Genomic DNA, 22549 nt, shown 5'->3' on the forward strand with positions numbered 1-22549 from the left:
AGAGAAACATTTTCAAAAGCCTATCTAGCCCTTTGAAGAGGTCTGGAATGAGCAATAATATTCTCTAGTCTGTTCTTGTTTGAATCCATTCTGGAACAGAAGGATGAATGAAGTAGAGGTAAAATACTCTTGTCCACAGGTTTTTTTTCTGAACTCTAAAAGTTCTAAACAGATGCACTTGAAGATAATTTATCATTCATCTAACTAAAAGCATAAGCTAATTAAGAATTACTATAGGCCTAACTAGTAACTTAAAGCTTTCTTTAAACATCACAAACACCATTATAATTTGAAAATAAATTATACTATTTTTAGTATCAGTATTATAAATTTAAGGCACATATTAGGATACCCATGTTCTATTTATCACCTATCTATTCATTGCTCCACAAGCTGAAATAACAAGTAGGGTTCTTTGCAGCTACTCATCTGAACAACGAATGAGTAACAGTCAAAATTTCGTACCATTTCCCTGGAATGATCCATTATCCTAAAGATACTCTAAAATTTAAAAGGAAAGTAAAAAACACTTCTGAGAGAAAGCCTCATGACTAAAATCCCTACAACTCCCCCAGACTTTCCTGATGCAGTAATTGGGGAATTCCTCATTAAACAGCATTAGCCGTATTTGCAAAACGATGCACCCCCAGCACCCTGCCACTGCCCCATCACACCTAAGTATCCTTCTCAGGGGCCACTCCTCTCTGCTCTCCCCACTTTGCCGGGGAAGATAACAGGTGCACAGCTTCAAATTCCACTTTAAATCTCTCTGGAAGGTGGCACAACCTGTGCTAGTTCTTACATACTACAGACTAAACCCTGCCCTCAAAGTACCACAGCCACACAAAACAAGGGCCTTCAAGCATTTTGGTCTGAGAGCTGAGCATCCCCTGTGGAAATTCCTTCCTGAATGCATTCACCAGGCCAAGACGTGACACCACTGGCTGCAAAACGCCTGCTCAGATCAGGGGCAGCCACCCCAGAGACAGCAACACCTTTTCCCGACAGCACCAGGCAGAAGTCACTACGTTTCTCCCGCTCTTTACCTGCCCAGCAGCCCCTGCACAAGCGAACCATTGCTATCACGGCCTAGGGCTGTCGCGACAGCGACCGTTAGCGACAGATGGGGAAACAACCACCCCACCAGGCGCCTGGCAAGCGCGACACCCTCCACACCTTCCCGCCACAAGCAGCAGCGCATGCGCTGCACGCCCCGCCCACCGGCGACTCGCGTGAGCAAGGGCGCATGCGCCGCACGTCCCCCCAGCTACGCTTTGGATCACGTGATCCCTTCCCGCCTCCTGAGGGAGCAGCCTTGTTACTTCCTTTTTCCTCTCCGAGGCGGAAGTGCCTGTCTAGGCTGCCGCTCTATGGTGGGCTGGTGGTCAGGAGGACGGGAGGGCTGCGGTTAATGGCTGCCACTGGCGGCGGCGCTGTCACGGTTGGAAGAGCGTGCAAGGTGGGTGCCGAAGGCGGAGAAAAGCCCCCGGCTATGAGGATTGCCCTATGGCTATGGGGGCAGAGGGAGGGCAGGTCTAGACCAGTGGGACCCACGTGGAGGCGGCAGGGGTGACTGCTCGTGTTTTGGGACGGGAGTGTGTGTGGGAGAGTGATGTGAGGCGACCGTTGGCGGCGTTGGGGACGGAGGACAGAGGCGGCCGTTGGGGCGGGGAGGGGAGAGGAGGGGGGGCGCGAGGCAGCCGTTGGTGGTGAGGGGAGGGGCGAGACGGCCGTTGGTTGGGGGGCAGAGGCGACTGTTGGCGGTGAGGGGCGGGGCGAGACGGCCGTTGGTTGGAGGGCGCCGCGTGGCGGCCGTTGGGTGGGTGGGGGGCGGAGGAGGCGGCGCGGGGCGGCCGTTAGCCCTGAGAGGAGGGGCTGGGGGAGAGGCGCGAGGCGGCCGTTGGCGGCGCGGGGCGGCCGTTAGCCCTGAGAGGAGGGGCTGGGGGAGAGGCGCGAGGCGGCCGTTGGCGGCGCGGGGCGGCCGTTAGCCCTGAGAGGAGGGGCTGGGGGAGAGGCGCGAGGCGGCCGTTGGCGGCGCCGTCGCAGACGTCGCCTCAGCGGACTGGTAATTTTAGGTTTAAATGTACCTAATGCAGAATGAAAAGGTATTTGTTTACCTGTGTAGGTAAACAGAAGAACATGTATTAGAAATAAACAGGTATTAGAAAGTTAACTTATGAAGACCAACATTAAAATAGCTAATACTTTATTTAGGAATAAGCACAAAGTAACTTATTTTAAAGACTTTACTGCCTTGTCACTGTCGAAAGTGCAATATACAATTGTCTTCAGTTATCTTAGAAAGCCAGACGAGTTTACTTAGGGCCTAGAGTGGAAAACAGTTTTCATTCATAAAATATGAACAGGTTCAACAATGTAGAAATAGATGGGGTTTGAATTAAAATGAATTTTAAAAAGTGAAGAAACAACAGTTTTTGGCACCAAGTTTTTACACAATATGTTATTTTAGAATTAGAATTTTGATAAAGTTACAGAGGTTGTAACTAGTAAGGTGTACTCTTCTACTTAAATAGACACTTACTGGTAAACGGCATAGACTTATATGCAGCAGATATTCTTAATGACAATAATATTTTAGCCCTGCTACAGGTTTCTGTCATCTTTGTTATTCACATAGATCAGAAGAGCTGTGCAGAACACAAGAAGTATCTTTAACTGACTTAGATTACTAAAATTTTAGTTAAGAGTTCAGATAACCTAGTAATTGATGATTAGACCTGTAGTCTTTGAAATGCAGCATTAGTTTTTTTTCCTTAGAAATGCTAGCATACCACTTTTTCAATTTCCAAATAACTTGCAGGAGCGGGAACTATATTTGCTTTATTTTCAAAATGAAATACACCCTCTGTATTTGCAGCTTGAGTGCTTAGAACATCATGGCCTCCACATCTAGCACTCTTATTGCTTCTATGAATACTTAAGAATCTAAAAGTTTATATTTAATGATAAGCTCAGACAAGATGTCTAGATATTTGTTCATTAATATTCAGTTCTTTTGTGATTCAAATATAATTTTATACCTTAAACAAGGCTGCCAGTCTTGAGTATAGCCCAGTGTATCATTTATACTTGGAATAGTTATATCAATACACAGTATTATGTTCTATGCAAGACCTTTTAACTACTGTATGTACAAAACTGATGTATGTACAATTTAATATAGGGAAGTGTGTTATGTAATTACTTCAAATACATGCATTTAGTTCAGGAAAACTAAAGCATTACAGTAAAAGTGATTTCTCATGCAAAAATGCTCCAATTAATGGCTTTGCAGAGTGTCTTAAAGGCCTATTAACTTCTCATTATTCTGTGTTAAGATTTTGCCCTAAAGCTGCTGTATTCATTTTTCTGTGTGTAGAATAGATCTGCACATTTCAACATCATGTCATTAGACTGGGTAGTGCTATTTGCTTTATTTTATTGAAAATGGCATTCCAGAATTTTTCCATGACACATACTGGATGATATTTGTATTGATTAAAAAGTCATGTTACGCTGTCCAATGGTTAGCATGAATGGCTGTGCATTTTATTTTGTCTGATTTTCTTAGAGTAGTTTGTAGATTAACTTTTAAGAGCCCAGATTATGTTCATTTAGGATAGGGTTCTCAAGTGTTTTGGAAAGCAAATGAAATCTTTAATTTTTCCTAGTAGACATTTCTTTGTTGTCATAAAAATAACAAAGATGGGCTCGAGTATGATGTTTTAGGGCCATCGCTAGGTTTGCAGCAAGCTTTAGCATGGGTATGAAACCACTGTTTGGCAATGTTTAAATGACTGCTTAGCATTTACATCAGATAGACATAGCAATCTGTTGTTGAGAGCTGCCTGCCTAAGACTGTGTTACCAGAACATCTGCACATGTCGAGAACTACTAATCTTTGTGTATATCGTGGGCAGATGTTTCTTGAAAAGGTTCATGTTGTATTCTTTCATGGTATATTCTTTCTTCCCAGGAAGAATAGTGGGAAAGAGCACATGGAAAAGCTGTTGGATGTAAAATAGTACCACCATTAGACAATCTATGCAACCTAATTTTATCTACTTCCTTACTGAAGAGCTACTTGGAAACAAGATGGATAAATTGTTTAGCTAGCCATAGCCGCCTCCTGGGCTTTCTTTGTCACCTTCCTTAACTATCTGGGATAGTGATTTGCCTCACATGCCAAGAGAGAGGAGCCCTTCCAGAAGTTGATGACCCCAGTAGACTGCTGTCCAAACAATTCATCCAACTCACACCCTGTTTTCCAGATTACTTTTGAGAAAGTAGTACTAATACTGGCATGAATACTTTTAAGTTGGTACATACTACAGCTTAAAATTATCCTTTCAAAGGAGTATAAGGTGCATTTTTAATTTCTAGAATTAAATTTAATATGTTTTTATTCTGGACTAGGAGGCTGTAGTATATTGTAACTTCTTGAAACTGTTTTAAAAGCTAATTAAATTTTACCAAGCTTGCCGATAAAGGTTTTCAGCACAAATCTTATTCATGTTAATGTTTTTTTTAGGGTGATCTTCATAGAAGCTACTAAAGACTACATAGAGTTATTTTAGCAAAAATAAGTGGACTAAATTGCTTTGAGCAAGTAAAATGGATCCTTGCTCAGTTGGGATTCAGCTTCAAGTTACCAATGAGTGTCATAAGACCTACTATACCCGTCACACTGGTTTGAAGACTAAGCAAGATATATCTTCATCTGACCTACTGTTACTTCAGCTTAGGACTGGAATGACCCTTTCAGAAAACAATACAATTTGCTTCCATCATGCAAAAATATACATTGAAAGATTTGAAGACTTGCAAAAATCGTGCTGTGATCCCTTTAATATTCACAGAAAACTATCAAAAAAAAACTTACGTGCAATTGATTTAGATGATGCAACTTTTCTAAGTGCCAAGTTTGGAAGACAGTTTGTACCAGGCTGGAAGCTTTGTCCCAAGTGTATGCAGATAATAAATGGAAGCGTGGATGTTGAATCTGAAGATCGCCAAAGAAGAAAACTTGATTCAGATGTAGGTATATGGGCCTGTTTTTTACTACCTCTGAATTCTGTAAGCTGTTGGAGTTGGGCTTCATTCAAGTTCTATGTAAAAATTTTTTTAAGAAGAATTTTCTAATAGAAATATGAGAGTGGAACCTTTTAAATGTCTCTATTTAAATGCTCACTATATTTAAGCCTTCATTTTGAAGACTCTTCAGTTGATTGTGTGCCTGTACTTTGAGAAGACACTGAACTTTTTAAATTAAAAAAATCCTCCTTCCTAAAAAACTATTACTATATTTTTAATTCAAGTGTCTGTTCTAGGGCAATTTACCCTAAGTTTATATAAATAGCAAACTGCTACCGTGTATTAAACCTGTTTTTCACGTCTAGCAAAAGACAAGCTTGTGCGCTTAAACTTGGACACTGCAAAGATTGCTTCTGAGGATGCAGAGATACACTGTGTTGGTCTCTTTGGTTTAAAAATAGTGTCCCTAACAGTTCATTGCCAAGAAAACCTGCACTAAGGTGAATTAAATGTACTCTGCTGTGGTGTCTGAGCTGTGAAGGCCATGGCCTTTGTTCAAGGGCAGTAATGAACTGGCGTGGGAGGAAGATTCTTTAAGAACAGAGTCTGGAATACGGTTTGTACATTGTTGGAAGTTTTGTTCAAGATGTATGCAGATAAACAGCAGAAGAATGGGCAATCAAAATCACAGAAGCTTGTACATATATGCTCTGTAGCACAACAAAACTGCAACCTAGAAGCAGCTACAATTTCAGCCCAGGCAGTCACATGAATTTTTCAGATGACATGTCAGCATGCTTTACAGACTCATAGCATATGAAGCTGAAATTTGAAAGCATGCATTCATTACAACTGCTACGGTAAAGCTTGTACCATTGGTTTTTGGACTTAAATCATTCCTGCTAGGAAATTCAGTTCAGAGTTGAGACCAACAATTTACCTAAATTGTTTTAAAAGCCTAGCTTGACAGGCCATTTTCTTGTGATGTAGGTTGGTGTTCATATTCAAATGAGATTTTCTGTTTCTGTTCAGGGGCGTACAGCTAAGGCTTTGAAGTCTCTGCAGTTTGCTAATCCGGGACGACAGACCGAGTTCACTCCAGAGACCAGTAAAAGAGAAAAAAGAAGGCTGCAGACAAAAAACACTTTGTTTAATTCAGACAGGTGGGCTGTTTCCAGTATTTATGTTACTATCTTTCATTTCAAAATGGAGTAGCCTTGATAATCAGTGTCCCTAAAAGACTAACATTTTCTGCAAGGAAGATAGGTTGCTTGTATGGTTTTGTGTTTTTTCAGTCAGGAATAGTTTAACTAAACTGCTGCTATTACTCACATTATTGAAGTAAACAAAAGAAGGTAAAACAAAATACAATCTGTATTTCAATCAAATAAGAAAAAGTATTTGTAGGACCAGACATGGCAATGCTACACAGACTATAGATGAAACTATGAATTTATATGTAAACTGAAAATAAAATATTTAGACTTGAATAGAGAAAGGTCAAAGTAGAGCTATAATCAGTTTTGGTAAGCTCAGGTGAAAAAGCATTTAAGTTAGGGCGAACCTTACGTTTTTTAAAATAAATTTAGTGAATTGTTGTCTGACATGCTGGGCTCTCCTGGATGGCAAGTTAAAACTTCTCATGCGCCTGACTTCAAAATCAGGCATCTGACAGATAGATCTGAGTTCTGTGTCATTTTCCAATTAAGTCTTGATGTTACCCAAATTTGAGAGTAACAGAAGTCTCAGGTGTAACTCGTCCTATAACTTTATATAAAGTAATGCAAGAAAAATGTTTCTGCTGTCCACCTGAAGTTAACCTTACAAGACAGAAACCAGACAGCACTACCTGAGCTGCTCACAAAGCTACTTTCCTTCCATTTTTTCCTTCTAGCCAATTTGGACACAAGTTCTAACCAGGGAAATTTTGGTAAGATTTCGGGAAAAGACTTTTTCCAGGATGCAGTAGTCAGACACTGAGTCAAAGATATGAAACCTCTGACCTGCGAGCTATTCAGAACTTGACCTAAACCACCTAATCTAGCTTGGCCAGACTTTAAATACAGGGTCAGACAAGACTACTTCCAGAGGTTCCTTCCAACTTTTTCACTGATTCTGTAGCTTAACAGAGCTGTAACAGATGACTAGTGAGTAAAGCATAAAGAATATATTTTAATTATTGTGTGCACCCTAAAGGATTCTACATTGCCTCCTTTGAATTGCAACTATACATGTAAAAGCAATGAAAGTAAAAGCAGATTCTTACATCACCTGAAAGGTAATGTAGAGTTAAATTTACTTCGTAACTAAGAATAATATTGAAAAATGATTGAATAAATGATTGTAGTGTTAAAGAAGCTCTAAAACATTCCTATTCTTGAAGTGAGTTCCAAAGCACTGCAATAGTGTAGGTACAGTTAAAGAGAGGGAATGTTTTTTGCAAATAGTAACGTGTGTACATTTTTTAGATCAGTTGTGTTGCTTTTAACACCTAAAAAAAGCAAAATTCTGTCTATTATTAACATCTTCATATCAAAATAGATGGATTTTTAACATGGAAATAACTGTTGTTTTTCATTATGCAGGCAAGTTATACCAGCTAAGAGTAAAGTCTATGATAGCCAGGGACTTCTCCTTTACAGTGGAATGGACCTCTGTGATTGTCTTGATGAAGATTGCCTGGGATGCTTCTATGCTTGCCCCAAGTGTGGCTCCAACAAGTGTGGAGCTGAATGTCGCTGTGACCGCAAGTGGCTTTATGAACAAATTGAGATAGAAGGAGGAGAAATCATTCGCAATAAGCATGTGGGTTAGTGTATATATGCATTACTTAGTTCATATATTCCATGTATGATTAAACATAGTGCATTTATCACTTAGAGCTTGAAGCCATTGGAATTTATCATGATCCATATGATCAATGCCCTCATTTTGATATTTTCAACATCATTATGTTAATATTTGGTATCATATTGATATGTTGTCACCCCTCATTCTGCCTTGTAGTCAGTCTTGTTTAGTCATATGGGAAGGTTCTCACTGAACTGCATTATTAAATATAAGATGGTAAATTCTTATGTGACCTTCTTGGCCACTAACGCCATTTCATACACTTGTGTGGAGTGTACGATCTCTATGCATCCCTTATTTATCCTTCTCTTTTTCAGGATCTCCTGGTTTTGATTGTTTTATTTGCGAAATGCACTTCTCTGTTGTAAATTTTCAGTAAAATTACATACAGTATTAATAAAGTTTTCTCCAGTATTAATAGTGAATGCTGTATTTTCTATAGATTATGCCAGCTACATATGATAAATGTAATATATATTACTAACTAAATTCAGAGGTATTTAGTTCACATGTCCAAGTTACTGAGATTTAGGATCGAGCTACCAAAGGAATTCAAATCTCACTGTAATGCTTATTTGCATTGTCAAAGCAACTGAAAAAGCACAATTGTCAAAGCATTGAAAAATATTTAAGCATGTCATTATGGTACTGTGTTTAGCTAGATTCTGCATAATACAAAATAATATATGTGTAACTGGTAATTGGACCGGCATGTCAACATTTCTGTCCTCTTTCTTTTTGCTTGTTTTTAAGGTAAGGGTTTCCATTCAGCTGAAGGGAATTCAAGTGTCTGTTCCCAAGCTAAGGCTATAAAGACTGGTACAAAAAACAGTTGAAATTTTTAGTTGATTTAATATTAATCCTCAGAAGATTGTTATTTCCTGGCATTTTTGTTTTTGTCTAAAGTCTACATGTAATCTTGAATCATATTTAAGGATGCTGTTAACTATCGCCTTCTGGAGTCTTCAGCTTGGTAAAGCTGAATAATCTTGCTATTTTCTTTTCCTGGTAAATGATGTGAAGGAGGTCACATTTCTGAAACATGAAGTTATGCTTTGAGTTGTACTGACATCTGCTGGTCCTAGTGAAGTATAAGCATCAGCTTAAACTCATAGTACATTTGTTAGATCTTCTTGGAAAATAATCAGTCTTTTCATCACAACAGGGGCTCTTCTTCCAGCATGTGCCTCACTAGCCCTGAATTCCAGACACATTTATCACAGGATTTATCATGTGCTTTTGTTTTTGGACAGCAGCATGCTGTTTACATTTTTTCAGATGGCAACATCACAAATGAGTAATAGCTGTTCTATTTGTTAGAAACAAAGTTTGCTAGCCATGATGTTTTCTACATAAAAATTACATTTAATGCATTGCATTATGTTGGTTACTGAGTGTTAATCTTAACACATCAATTAGCAATTGGTGTGTTTTTTCCCGGTTTGGGACTGTTTCAGCTCTTGGGCAACTTTTTAAATTAGATGAAAAAAAGAAATAGATATCTATCTATCTGTGTTAGAGTGAAGAGTAGAAAGCTGCACTAATTCAGTATAAGCAATACCCAATGTTTAATAAACATAACAGGCTTCTAATTTTTATTGAATATAACTTCTCACTAAAGCCTAGAGTTAGACTTTGGATTCAGTAAATGCTTAAATACTTCACTAAAAGGAAAGTAGTTTATATTTTCTAGAGCGCAGAAGTAGTCTTGTACTGCTATATATCCAGTAAATCTCTAATAAATGAATATATTCAGTGTTTTGGTTTGCAAATTCAGTATTAATGACTTCAGCAAATAAATCACTCAAGATGTTCTCAAAAAAGATGTGCAGGAATACTGTTTGAAAACTTGCTTTAAGTACTGGATACTATTGAATGCTGTAAAAGCTGCATAAGGCGTAGCAGGATTTTTTGGTGATGGTTGTTCGGATCTGTTAGCTATGTATGAAACAGATAGGACAGAACTTTAGCTGTCCTATTTCTTAACTTAAGAAATACTACTAGCAAGACTTGAACACCTTAAGTTTCCTCAGCTATTAGAAATCTAGTTATAGTAATCTGAAGTATTTCACTTCATCCCAGTGAAAAAAGAAGAGCAGAAATAAATAACTTTAATTAGGTGGTTTGTGCTTGCAATGGTCACGCAAACCCAGTTTCTCTAAACTTACTCAAGTGAGATCTGGTGTCTTCTTTTCAGGTTTTATCCTCTATATGTTGGAAATTTTGGTGCAGTCTCTGGAACTAAGTGCCTAATCTGTTAAAGCTGGAGAAAAGGAAAGAACATCCGTCTTACATCACAGAGCAGTAGTACTGTCAGGAACATTCTTGTAAGTGCCAGAAATGTAGCAAGGGTGGTAGTGGCTGGGAAAAATAGAAATCAGGATTATTGCTGTCCAGTGCCCCTTATTTTCCCTAGCTTGCAATAGTGACTGCGGATAAGTATTGCCAAGTTCACATTTCCTTCACATTTGTCTTGCAACAATCTAATCAATATTAAGTTTGCTACTCAAACCATTGAGAGAATGGGAGGTAAATGGTCGATAAAGAATGAAAGGCTAGTATTTTAGGAAAAGAATCCTTCCCTGGAAAAACTGAGAGCAAAGCCACATAACCATTCTGGCTAATAAAAATGGAATCACACCAAACAAGTTAGTTCCATAGTGCATCCTTTTAGGAATACCATTTCTGTTTAAGTACCTCAGTCAAGAGCAGGTTTTTAATCTAAAGTTCTAGATTGCTGAAAGAAAGATTAATAATGGTAATGATTAAATTAGGCATCTTTCTTTCACACAGAATGAAAAAGAAATCTGACATGTAGACAGTTATGGCACTGATTATATCCCTAAACGAGAGGGCCACAGATTTTAGTTCATCCAATTGCCACATAAATGTATCTTTTTAGGTATATGTACTGTTAAAGGTGGCAGTGTCCAGGCAAGATTGCTACCCAATAAATTTGTTGCCCAAAAAGTCAGATTAATAGCCAGTTTACGATATTGGTATCCAGTGTAGCCATATTTATGTTTAGAGTAACAGGAATGTACAATGACATTTTCTCAGTGCCTGCTATAGTTTGGGTCTTTCGAGTTTTAAAAAATAAGCTAAACTAGATCGTTTCCCACACCATCTTTTATTTTTCTACTGAAATAAACTTTAACTTTGCATACACAATGTGACCAAAATAAGTGTCTAAGCTTTAGGGTGCTTGGAACCCATAATGCGCTTTTAAACACTTCCATGTCTTACTCATCCATTTTCCAATTAAAAGATTAGATTTTTTCAAGGCAAACTTTACTATCCTGCAAGGTTTTAAATGTTCACAGCTATGAAATATAACCATGCATTTATATGAAGTTAAATGCCACACAATCTTCTCACTATTAAGTCTTCTATTGCAATCCAAAAGTAACTGCATATTGTATGTACATAGTCCCCAGTCTTTTTGGATTATTCTACAATTAGGCCTGTTAAGTTTTTCTTTTGAATATAGCCAAATGAAAGTTTCCCATACACTAAAGGTTACAAAGTAGCTACAATCACTTTAAAGTGTGTGTAGATCAAAGAGAAAAGCCAACTGTAGATACTGCATTTACTGTGTTAAAATTTTTGCCTGCTGATATTAATTGCAAAAATTAATGTCTTAAACTTTACATATTGAAAAGAAGGAAATCAATGACAATAAAGTAATTTTGTGGATAATATCTACCTCATGAAGCAATTGAGTTGTTTAAACAGACTCCTGATACGTGATGTAAATAGTTTTAAATACAGTTTTGATTTCTTGCACAGAAAAACGCAACTATTTAAAATAGAGTCAAATTTAACATCATCTAAAACCAGCAGAAATCATCCTATTGGCATAATGAGGTTTACATCAGAACCTTGCAGCCATATCTAAGATATGGTGTGCCCCATTTTTGGTGGATTTGAAGGTTTCAGACTGTGATGAAGTATTATCTGGGATGTTCTTTGTCAAAGCTCAAAAAGCAATCTGCATGTTCATTTACAGTAACTTGTATATAATAACTTTGATTCAGGTAATTAACTTGGAGAAGGCATTTTATTGACCCCTTAAGTATCTACGCTCCTGAAAGGCATTTATCTTTCGGAAAGGTGGTGAAGGGGAAATTAATGATGACAGCCAACTAAGAACAGAAGACTGGTCTCTTAAAAAATGTGACTTCATTGAGTAGAGAATGTAATTCTCTTTTGTATTAATCATTGTAAAAATTAATAATGTTCTTAAAGGTTTAGTTTAATACTTAGGTTGTTCTAGATACATCTTCAGTTTTCACTTTTTTGACTGCTTGACTTTCAGGTTCAATAAATAAGTTTCTGAATAAAGCCAAGTATAGGAGATGAGCAAAATGAGAGTGTGCCTCTCAGCTAACTTTCTCAAGAGCCATACTTCACTGGAAAAACAAAGTATTTCTACTTGAGTGGGCTCAAGTATTCTAACAAGCCTAAGTTGAAGACTTCCGAATGGTCTGTAAGTCCTTGGCATAATTTGAATTTATGCTCCCGAATGTACATGAAAGAACTCTAGTACTCTGCAAGAAAAAATGAATTTCTTTTCTAGTGGTTACTTCCAACAGAAACATTAAAGGAAAATATAATGGCATATAGAAAGCTTATAGAGGTTGGCAGGTCTTTCCCATATGGATTCTGTCATAACTAACAAAGTGGCAGGTACACATTATAATGTTACTCAGAGACACAAATGAGTTTAGGTTTCTTTTAATCAGTTTGGCTCTCAACACTCAGACTAATATGGGGAAATTCCACTTAATTTTGAGTGGTCATGTGAGTGGACAAGCTTGCACAAAAAGCAAGATTTAATAGATCCAAAGGTCAGACTAAAAGCCTTTAAGGGGAAAAAGAAAAATACAGTTAAGGCAGGACTATTTTCCCCTATTTTTTAAAATATGGATCCTATGGATCCTTTTTTAAATATGGATCCTTTTTATAATATGGATCCTATAAATACTCTTAAAGAACCAGCGGACAACTGCACATGAGCATATGCTGAACACCCTCGGCTACGCTGAGGTGGGGCAGTTGTGTGCAATCTGTCATATTTTAGGTGACAGAAACAGAGCTATAATTGACCTTGCTAGAATCATTATTAAAGTTCTTAAATTGCCCAGTTAATTCTTCCAGGAGTTTTGTTTGAAAGTGATTATTGATTTCAGAATACCCAGGTTTACATTTTGCCCAGCAGAGGGCATCAGTTTACTACAAACCTGATCACTTAACTTTTTTTTTGGTGCACTTTGTAGGGGGTGCATCTGCATTCACTTCAGCAGAGCGGATTTCATTGTAGGACAGATTCAGGAATCGTGTCCAAGACCAGAGATGCATTATTCAGGTCAATGAGGGTGCAAGAGAACAGATTCAAATACAAGATTATCATTTTAAAAACAGAAGGACTAGATTTGCTTTTTGGTTTTCCTAAATATCTTTTTCTACATATACCTTTTCTACATATACCAGGTGTGTATGAATACAAGTCCTCATAAATGAATTTACAGTTTACACTTCTCACTATGATAATTTGATCTTAAAACTCCAGCCATAGGAATTCAGTGCTAAGTAGTGTAAAAGAAGCCCATTCAGAACAGAGTCCTGCAGTCCTTAGTGAAATGAAGGCTTTCTGACATCCACACTTGCTGCTGTTAGTGTGCAGTACACCACTAAAGGGTTGCACTCATTCATTTTCCAGAACAAACACTTGTACTCTGGCGTTCTCCTCTGTTCCAGTGTTTAGAGCATACATTAGCACAGCATTAAAAACAACATGGAATACAAGTCACCCATAAGCAACAGCACTACCTACAATAAGCTACTGGAAGTAAACAATGGGAGGGATTTACTGTTTGTGCAGAGTCCTAGGCTGCACATTGAACCAGCAGAAAAAAAAAATGTGCAGTTTTTCTCCTTGTGTAATTTTCTCCTTGCTTATTTGTTCTTGCCTTCTTTGCGTAATAGCTGTGCCCACTTTAAATCCTTCATATCAGCCACCAAACAAACAGCATGAAGCAGACATTAATTTGCTTATTGAAAAATATAAGAACAGTTGCAACAAGCATCAGCTAAACATCCCAAGTTAGCCACTTATTAGCATTATCACAACCTCAAAAATTCTAGAAGAGAAATTGCTGGGAATTCAATGTTTCTACTCAATTCACAGACTGTCGGGCCTCACAAACTACCTAAACAAGTGGAGCTAAGTGTCAAAATATGCTCTCAAAGGTCAAAGTCCCAAATAAAAACCCTTTTTGTTTTATAACCTCATAGTTCTCTAACAGTTTCTAGACAGACAAGCTAAATCCTTCTATTTTCATTGTTGCTATGACCTTTTGCTTGACGACCAGCTCATTTTAATAGTAGTTATATTGTTAATCAGTGATTATATTTCAGTCTGGTTTTCATTTGTTTTCTTTGCCGATCTGGGAGTTTCAACTCAATCTCTTAAGAAAAGAAAAAAAGTAGAGTTAGTCTGCCAGATACTTTGCCTAGTATGCCTAATCTCAAGACAAACTCCCAGGTTGTAAAGACTTCTTAGATCACTACTTAGGTAAACCCCCAAGTCTTAGCTCTACTGTTCTGGCAAGTTTGTCTCACAGTTTTTTCTGTATTGACATTAGCAAGTTGTTTTCTCATAGCAGTGCATTCATATTAAGTCCTTTTGACTTAAGCAAAACAACATGTGGGTAAGCAATCCAGGCTAATAGGTCAGTTCTGCACAAGTGTAAATGGCAAATCTGACTTGATGAAGTGCTGAAGCTGATGACACTGTTCCCACAAAGACACTGTTCACCTTCAGCTGTCATACATGCTTTTGTAATGACAAATCAGTAAAAATTGCACCAATGATCTGATGAAAATGAGCCTCTTAGCCCCAGTGGAAGGTGGCTACTAAGCAACCATCAATATACAGCTAAAATAAAATATTCTGTTACTGGGAACTCCTAATAAAACGAGTCTGCAGGACTGGTCCCTGAAGACCAGTCGCTCAGAAGCATTAAGTCTCTGTAAAATCATTAGAAGTTGAGTGCCAGATGCCTGAATCTGGCCTTAAATATCTGGGCCTCCCATTGCAGTTCAAAATCAGATTTGGAGACAGGGACAATACAACAGAACATGGGAAGACAGAATAGATTACTTCTCCTGTCATTTGTGCTGGATATGGTCCCAGTAAAGCGAGGTAGAAAGCTAAGTAATTAATTGACACTAATGCAAGCTGGTTGTAATTGTAGGCAAACTTGGAATTTTATTTTTCTCAAGAGAAAGTTTTCTTTCTACTGTTATGCTGGGGTTTTGACTGTGCCAACGGTCTCTGCTTTATGACTCCCCTGTGTTAATTTCTTGTCTATAAATTGCTGATTCTTTAAGGTAAAACATGGGGCTAGATCTGCTTTGGAGTAAAGCAAACTGCAGGGCCACTGACAAAAGAAATTAATTGTAGGAATCACTGCAATGTGATTCAGAAAATGTCTACAACTTCTTCTCCAGATGCGAGTGAACACAACATTCAGTTTTACACACATGCACCCCCATCTGAACTGCGTATCTCTGTCCAAATGCGAAATAATATACTGAGCTACGTATTTCCTCATATACCGATTGAGTACATAAGGAAATCCTTATTTTTAAGTAATACTTTTCTCCTGTAAAAAATTTCTCCAAAATGGTAGAAACTAAATCATTAACTTTGTGGTTGTAATTGATTTAATTTTAAGTTGAGCAATGCCCCAGATGGCCTAAGGCTTATTCAGATCCTGCACACCATCAGGTAGTTTCTGCTTATTTCAAATCTTGGTAAAGCTGTTTGTATGTGTGTTTTTCATCTGGTCCTTGTACGCAGTTTTATCTAGTCAAACTAGAGGGAGCTCACCTGTCAGAAATTCAAGGCGCAAATTAATTCGTATGAGTTGCCGTGAATTAGAGTAGATTTGTTTAAATCCTCCTGAGAGAAGCTGACAAGGAAGATGCAATGATGCTTTTCTACCCAAGTGCGTGTTCTCCACTGTAGGGCATGGCTACAATGAGTCCAATACCTAAATGTAATGTTGGAAAATATTGTTCTGCATCTCCTACTTCAATGAAAGGTTCATTCATCACACAATTGCAACAGTGAAAGAGACAGTTCTCCCTAAGGATTGGAACTATAGCTCTTGTCCATCTTAAATCCTCCCTTTCCTCCAACTCTGCCAGTTTCACAATTTGTTTTTCTCTTTTAAACTTAATTGAAAACCTTTGTCTGCGAGCCAGCACTAGTTGATGATGCCTCTTGCATGTCAGAAATTGCTACTGACATTCCAATTTTGCTTCATTTTTCCCCATTCTTTGGATAGCATTAAAAAGAAATTTTGTATTTGAGTAAAAAACAAATAATATATGCCAGAGTAAGCATCAGAGAATGTCAAATTGTTTTTTTTTTCTCCAATTACAGCTCCATTATAAACAGAGTAACGCAACTAAAGGATAATTGCTAGGAGTGCAAAGCCAAGGGTATGATCATAAATGGTTACCCTTTCACTAAGTGCTGTCTTACTAAATAATATACTCTTTCAGGGCAGGTTACTTTGCATATCTGTAAATATCTGGAAGCAGCCAAATGGCACTACTAGTTGAGTGCATATTTGTTTATAAACTACTATACTAAGAAAAGAAGACAGTTATAGGTGGCTATTACTGATCAATAACAGCATAAATTCACCCTTTATCAGTTTCCAGTTCTATTTCCAGTGTCTAGAACACTATAAGGAATGGTGATGGAAAGTGGGCTGTTGTTTAGTTGGGCACCAAGAAAGCTAAGGGGAGTTTCAAAAGCTGCCTGAAGCTGTTTGAAAACAGTGATAAAGGTGAAGCTATAAAGGCACTAAGCTTTTCTTGATAGAGCCAGTCTGTATAATAAGGAGCAACAACCACAAAGTAATACTTGGCAGGTTCAGACTGGACATTAGGAAATTTTTTTTTCCCTCTAGAATGATAGTGCAACAGTGGAATAGGTTGCAAAGAGAAGCTGTGGAATTTCCATCCTTTTTAAAAGTTTTTAAAGATTTAGTTGGATAAAGCAGTGGCAGACCTGTGGCGCCTTTTCAGGGGTGGGGTTCTTCAGCAAAAACATAGATTTTCACTAGCTTCAAACTTTGAAAAAGATCCATGGACTTACACTCTACAAAAATCTGCCTTTTTACATGGCAGCCTGCTGGTATAAGGCTTCTGTGTTATAAACCATTACTAAGGTTTTTTTCCAATATGTTTTATTTAAGTGCATAAAGTAAAACAGCATTTATTTATTATTACCTACTTTACCTGCCTGATAGTAGTGCCCAAAAGAAGCCAGGACTCCGGTTTGCTGCACTTTAAACCATTATTTGCTGTAAGAACACATATTCTTATTCTCTGTGAGTGTTTCAGTGGTGTAAGGACTAAGCCTTAATTCCATTTTCTCTGTGTTTTCAATTATTGTAACGAGGAGGTGGCTGATAGGACATGCAAACTGAATGCAAAATACATAATATGAAAAAAAATAAATATGAAATGTTCAAAACTAGTGACAGATTAGGTGAAAAATTCTCCTACAGGATTTGTAACTGCACTGTACTAAGCACTAAGCACTGTAACTGCACTGTACTATTCCTGTGCTGTACTAAGTGCAAACTGCAGATTGTGAACTAAAGGTTTCTTAGACCCTGGGAGATAAGAAGCCTGAGATAATGTTGACAAGCTTTTAACAAACTCCAAGCTTTCTGTTCGAGGATTACTTTTGTGGCTATTTATTATTCTGACAAAAAGGGAACCCTGCAACATCATCTTGTAGGGACTACTGTTGTCTAAGCTGGAACTTTTCAAATAAGCAGCTAGTTCAGGAAAAGGTGGGGTAGTAGAAAAGGGCCTAGGAGGGCAAGGATGCTCTATAGAATACAATTGTTAATCTTCTTGTGCTCAGTTAAAGAGAAACCAGAAGGTGAAGCTGACTACAGAGAGAATTTGTTTCATGACACAAATGTAACAATGTTAGGACGTAAGGCAAGCCTATAATAATATCTGTTTATTTCTAATATCAGTCTTAATTCAAGGAATTGAGAATATATTAAGAATATATTCTGCCTGCAGGACAGCTGTTTTCTCAGCCCCATCTCAATCACCCTACTCTGCCTGAGGCAGGAAAAATATTTCTTTAAGCACAAAACAGGGAAATGGGTTATAATAGGACACTAGAAAATAATTATCTCTGTGGAACAAATAGAGAGCTTCTAAGTTAAGGTGTTTCTCTCATTCCCTGAAGATATGTCCTTATCTCGATAATTGGACAAATAATAAATAAATAAGTAGTCTTGTTTAGTCACATTGTTGTTGGAATCCTTTGACTGTAATGTAGTCAGGAAAAACTTCAGGATTGATCTGGAGTGCACAGGCCTATTTTCTATTAAAGTGTATTAATGTCAGGTTCTGTGCAATTAGTGAAAAGTCAATTCCTATTACTAGTTAACACTATTGAGTATCTGCTTTCTTTAATAAAAAGTCATGTCCAGCATAAAGACTATAAATCGATTAGCAGCCACTTTCTAAATCTATTCTGTCTCCAAAAAAATGCAGAGAGCACTGTAGGAGAGAAGACAAAACAGATTTAGGAAAAAAAAAAAACATGCTCTTTGAGAGACAGAATATCTGTTACAGATCCTGTTTTCTCATATGCTTCTGAGAAACATTCAGTAACTGCATGCAGATCTTTTTCAGAAGTAGTTTACCATTTTCTAATAAGTGTACAAATGAAAACCACTGTTATAATGCTTGTATTCATTTAGTGGCATTGAATATAAGATTGGCTGAAATCCTTCACGGAATGAAGTCTTCTGTCGAGTTTGGATCACATATATGTTTAGTGACCCAGCAGCTGCTGTTAGGACCTGACCAACTTGGAGCAGAGCATCAAAGGTATCTAACACCTCCTGACATAGGTGGCTGGACTATCCAGCGTTTGTAAGATAGGGCAACTAAATAAGGTTGCACACCCAGGTCTTGCTTTTCAGATGAAATAGTAAAGGCTTACGCTTTAGCAATTTGCAGTACATCCACTGTTCTTGGCAGGAGCTCACCTCATATGCTATATGAATGCCATAAGTAATAACAATTATTTTTTGTTAAACTCTGTTTGTCATTGTAGATCTTGCAGGCCTTCTGCCTGAACAACAGTTGCCAGGATGGCACATACACTTAATTCTTGCTCTATTTTATAAAATAATCTACAGGCTTCATACACAGTTGGATCATATGCAGTGATTGCTTTGGTAGACAGCTGAAAGTTATATTGCCATAACAGAGCATTGTCAAACAAATCTCTCTCCTGCTCCTAATTGTGCTTTAGCAATGTTCTATCCTGTAAGACCATTTATTTTCGTGTATTTATTTTTCTTCTCTTTTGAAAGTAGTATTTGATTTATTCCAATAGATACTTCTTAGCAATGGTGTAACGGTGTATTGTGAATATCAATCTATTAAGATACCAACGGATTCCTAGTTGAGCTTTGCCAGAGGCTTTTTTTTTTTTTTTAATTATTATTAACTGATACGGCTATTGCAAGATTCTTTTCTTTTTTAAAAAAAAAAAAAATCTGTTTATTACCAAATCATTTTTCTATTTTTTTCTATTTTTTTTTTGTGTGTGTGGAGACCTGTCAACTGAAGAGCACAAATACCCATTATTTGACGAATAGGAGGAAAAAAAAAAAAAAACAGACTATGTTTCATTAGCATGGATGCCACTTCTGTATTAGTGCAAACATACAAACTACAGTGTTTCCAGCTTTTGGAGAGCAAAATGCTCTTATCCTCATTGGAGCAGTAAAGAGTACAAGTTACACAGAACATGCTGTGAGTAAGGGATATCCCATCATACAAGGCTCAGCCTCAACCCCCCAATAGGATTTCAGTGGATTTTTGTCTTTCTCCAGTGCGGAGGAGGCATGGAAGCATCAGCCAGGGCACCCAGGTAAGTAGATTTTAGAGGAACAGATCTTATTCTAATGCTGCAGCACAGGCTAGAAAAAAAACTTTAACCAACTAAACAAACAAGTAGATAAATAAATTTATACTACAACATAGGCCAGAACAATCTTTAGCTAACTAAATAAATCATTATAAATCTAGTAAATTAAATAATCTATTTTAACTTCTTTGTCCCTGACAGTGTCTTGTCCAACCGCAGACATGTTCATTTGTCCTCTCTTGATTTGACCTCACATTCTAACACTCCACACCTGCACCCAGGAATAACTGCCAATAACTGAGTGTCACCTGGGTTCCCCCCAAAAAATTGAGTTCAGTCTTGAGTTCAGTCAAGAGAAGGGTGATGGCCATAAGTGGATAGGTGAAAACAAAGTACACACTACATGTCAAATTCTTTTTGCAAACAGGCAGACCTCTTGTAGCAGTAAAGAATTTTGTGTGTGTGTGTGATGGACTTTAAAAAAAAAGCCAGTCAGAAAATAGTCTAGTCTAGCTCTGCCTCTTCGCACAACGCATACAGAGCTGATGTTTTTGTCCCGCTGCAGGGATAGTGTTGCAGTAGCATAGCATTAATTGCTGGAACTGCAAGCTGTGCCCCAGCAAGAATTACTAACAAAACGGGGAGAGAGGTGGGAGCAGTCATGGTGCTTCCTCACAGAAAGTAAAAAATTCAGGGGGCCTAACAAGAACTTTTATTAGTGAAGTTAGGAGGTGGTAGAACTTCAGTACCGCTGTTGCATCACTATGGAGAGAAAAGGAAGAAATGAAAGAGTCGAAGGGATGCTTGTTGTTAGACATACTCTTTGGCAGATAAGAAAACTGAGGATAGAAATTCATCTCTTTTGTTGGGTATAAAATATTACTAGATTCTGTTGTGGAGTGATTTACTCACTTCCTGCTTTCTTGATCTATTCCTTCTGGATGTCTGTTTCTGCCTACTAAGTTTCTTTACCTAACATGCAGGCTTGGCACTTAGCAGCAGCAAAACCTTAAAGAACAAATTTGTTTCCACACCTTTCTGCATTCTGAGTGCAAAGACAACCCTAATTTTAGGCAAAGCCTTGCCATTGCTGGCAATACCAGGCAAAAAATAAAAGCCTCATGTTTTATATTTGCAAAGTCTCTAAACTTCCTTCTCTGAGTTATTTTAAATAAAAATACAGGAGAAAGGATAACAGTGAAATTAAAGTGGTTTTCATTTACCTGGGGTTGATCAGGTGGTGGCAATGTACCTCACAGTGTAACACATAGTGATTTTAAAAAAGGCTAAAAAATTGCATTCAGCTGCATGCAGTTTTGGTGATTGTCTCAGCTGCTATCAGTAGTGAGGACTCCTTCTGGTCTCTGTCTTTTGTCTGTGCAGAGCTTTTCAAGATCCTGATATCAGAGCTCCTACTACAATATGATCTGTGATAGCAATAAGGTAGTTCTAATTATTTTTCTTCCCCCTCCCCCCCCCCAGTTTCTAAGTAGAATTTATTGAAATAGTTCATTGGTTAAAAAGCAAGGTTGAGCAGTTATGCTTAAAAGTCATTCACCTAAGGGGATTGTTTCAGATCAATTTGTTTTTCTGCTTAGTTTTGCAATAATACTGTAAATAGACTTTGGGATAGTGGAACCCTATCTCTTTAGTGGCAGTAGGAAGAAGTTCTATCTTACTATGCTGGTGAAGATTTCTGAATGTCAAAGGAACATCTAGATAGTTGACTCAGTTGAAAATCAAATAGGAAGAAGTGACAAACTCTTTTATACCTTTCAAACATTTTTCTATAAGCAGTTTGTATGTAATTTTTAACTTGTCCTTTTAAGAAAAAAATTCAAAAAGAAAACACAAAGCAGGAGGAAGGAGGATTGAGAGAAGATGTCTTATTCTACTTCTGATAGTCTGGGTTGCCTCTTTGTTGGTTTTAGTTGTGGCCCACAAATCCTTACTGATGGCTTTGGCTTACTTCTAAGAAATGCCCCAAAATTGTCTAAAAGGAGTCCTCGGGCCTTTGTTGGGGTTAATGGCCTTTGCTGAACCTGTGAGGAGGAGAAACAACTGTATATCAGAAAAGATTAGAAATTTGTAAAGGAAAGAGAAAATATTTTCTTTCTTTATGAAGAATCAAGGGAGTGAATGCACTTTGACCATTTTAATGATCATTTGCTAAACATGTGAGCAGTTGGATTGTTAATCTGAATAAATGTAGATAAAATTCAGCCACAGACAATAATATTTGTAGAAACTTGAATTTTATGTCCACATGGACTGTGTTTTTCCCAGAAGTTTTACAGTTTGATCTAGCCGAGGAACTGAAAATAATGTGATTTAATTACGCTGTTGCAACCAGCGATTTGTTTCAAATGCCAAGTCCTGCATATGTGAAGCAAAATGTAAGATATCTAGAAGGAAAACATTTTAATTTGGTGACTGAATTTGGATAATGGATAGATTTGAAGAAATTGCAATCTGCTTGTGGAAATTCCATAAAAAGAAAAAGGAACTAAGCTCATACTGTAAATTATTAAATTATTTGCATTGCTGCAGTTATTTGTAACATAGGAAATGTGATTTGTGTGTATATGTCATTTTGATATTAACTCAGTTGCCAACTCAGATCTAAAATAATATGAGATCCAAGGCTCTCCTTTCCAAAGAAGAATT

General features: G+C 37.6%; 1 protein-coding gene across 2 annotated transcripts; it reads left to right on the forward strand.

Annotated features, from left to right (window-relative positions):
* Positions 1-1355: 1355 nt before the first annotated feature.
* On the forward strand, positions 1356-8882 carry ARL14EP (ARF like GTPase 14 effector protein). Of its 2 annotated transcripts, XM_088525896.1 has the most exons (5): positions 1386-1459; positions 4532-5037; positions 6067-6197; positions 7620-7843; positions 8638-8882. In XM_088525896.1, the coding sequence occupies exons 2-5, from the start codon at positions 4615-4617 to the stop codon at positions 8718-8720; spliced, it is 861 nt and encodes a 286-aa protein (XP_088382022.1). In that variant the 5' UTR covers positions 1386-1459; positions 4532-4614; the 3' UTR covers positions 8721-8882. The 2 variants fall into 2 exon arrangements, with proteins under 2 accessions (XP_088382023.1, XP_088382022.1); XM_088525897.1 differs by lacking the exons at positions 1386-1459; positions 8638-8882 and adding an exon at positions 1356-1373 and having other exon boundaries at positions 7620-8302.
* The last annotated feature ends 13667 nt before the right edge of the window (positions 8883-22549 follow it).

The sequence above is a fragment of the Tinamus guttatus genome, unplaced genomic scaffold (genome assembly GCF_059628265.1).
Source record: "Tinamus guttatus ecotype Peru unplaced genomic scaffold, ASM5962826v1 Tinamus_guttatus_pri_ptg000240l, whole genome shotgun sequence".
Lineage (NCBI taxonomy): Eukaryota > Metazoa > Chordata > Aves > Tinamiformes > Tinamidae > Tinamus > Tinamus guttatus.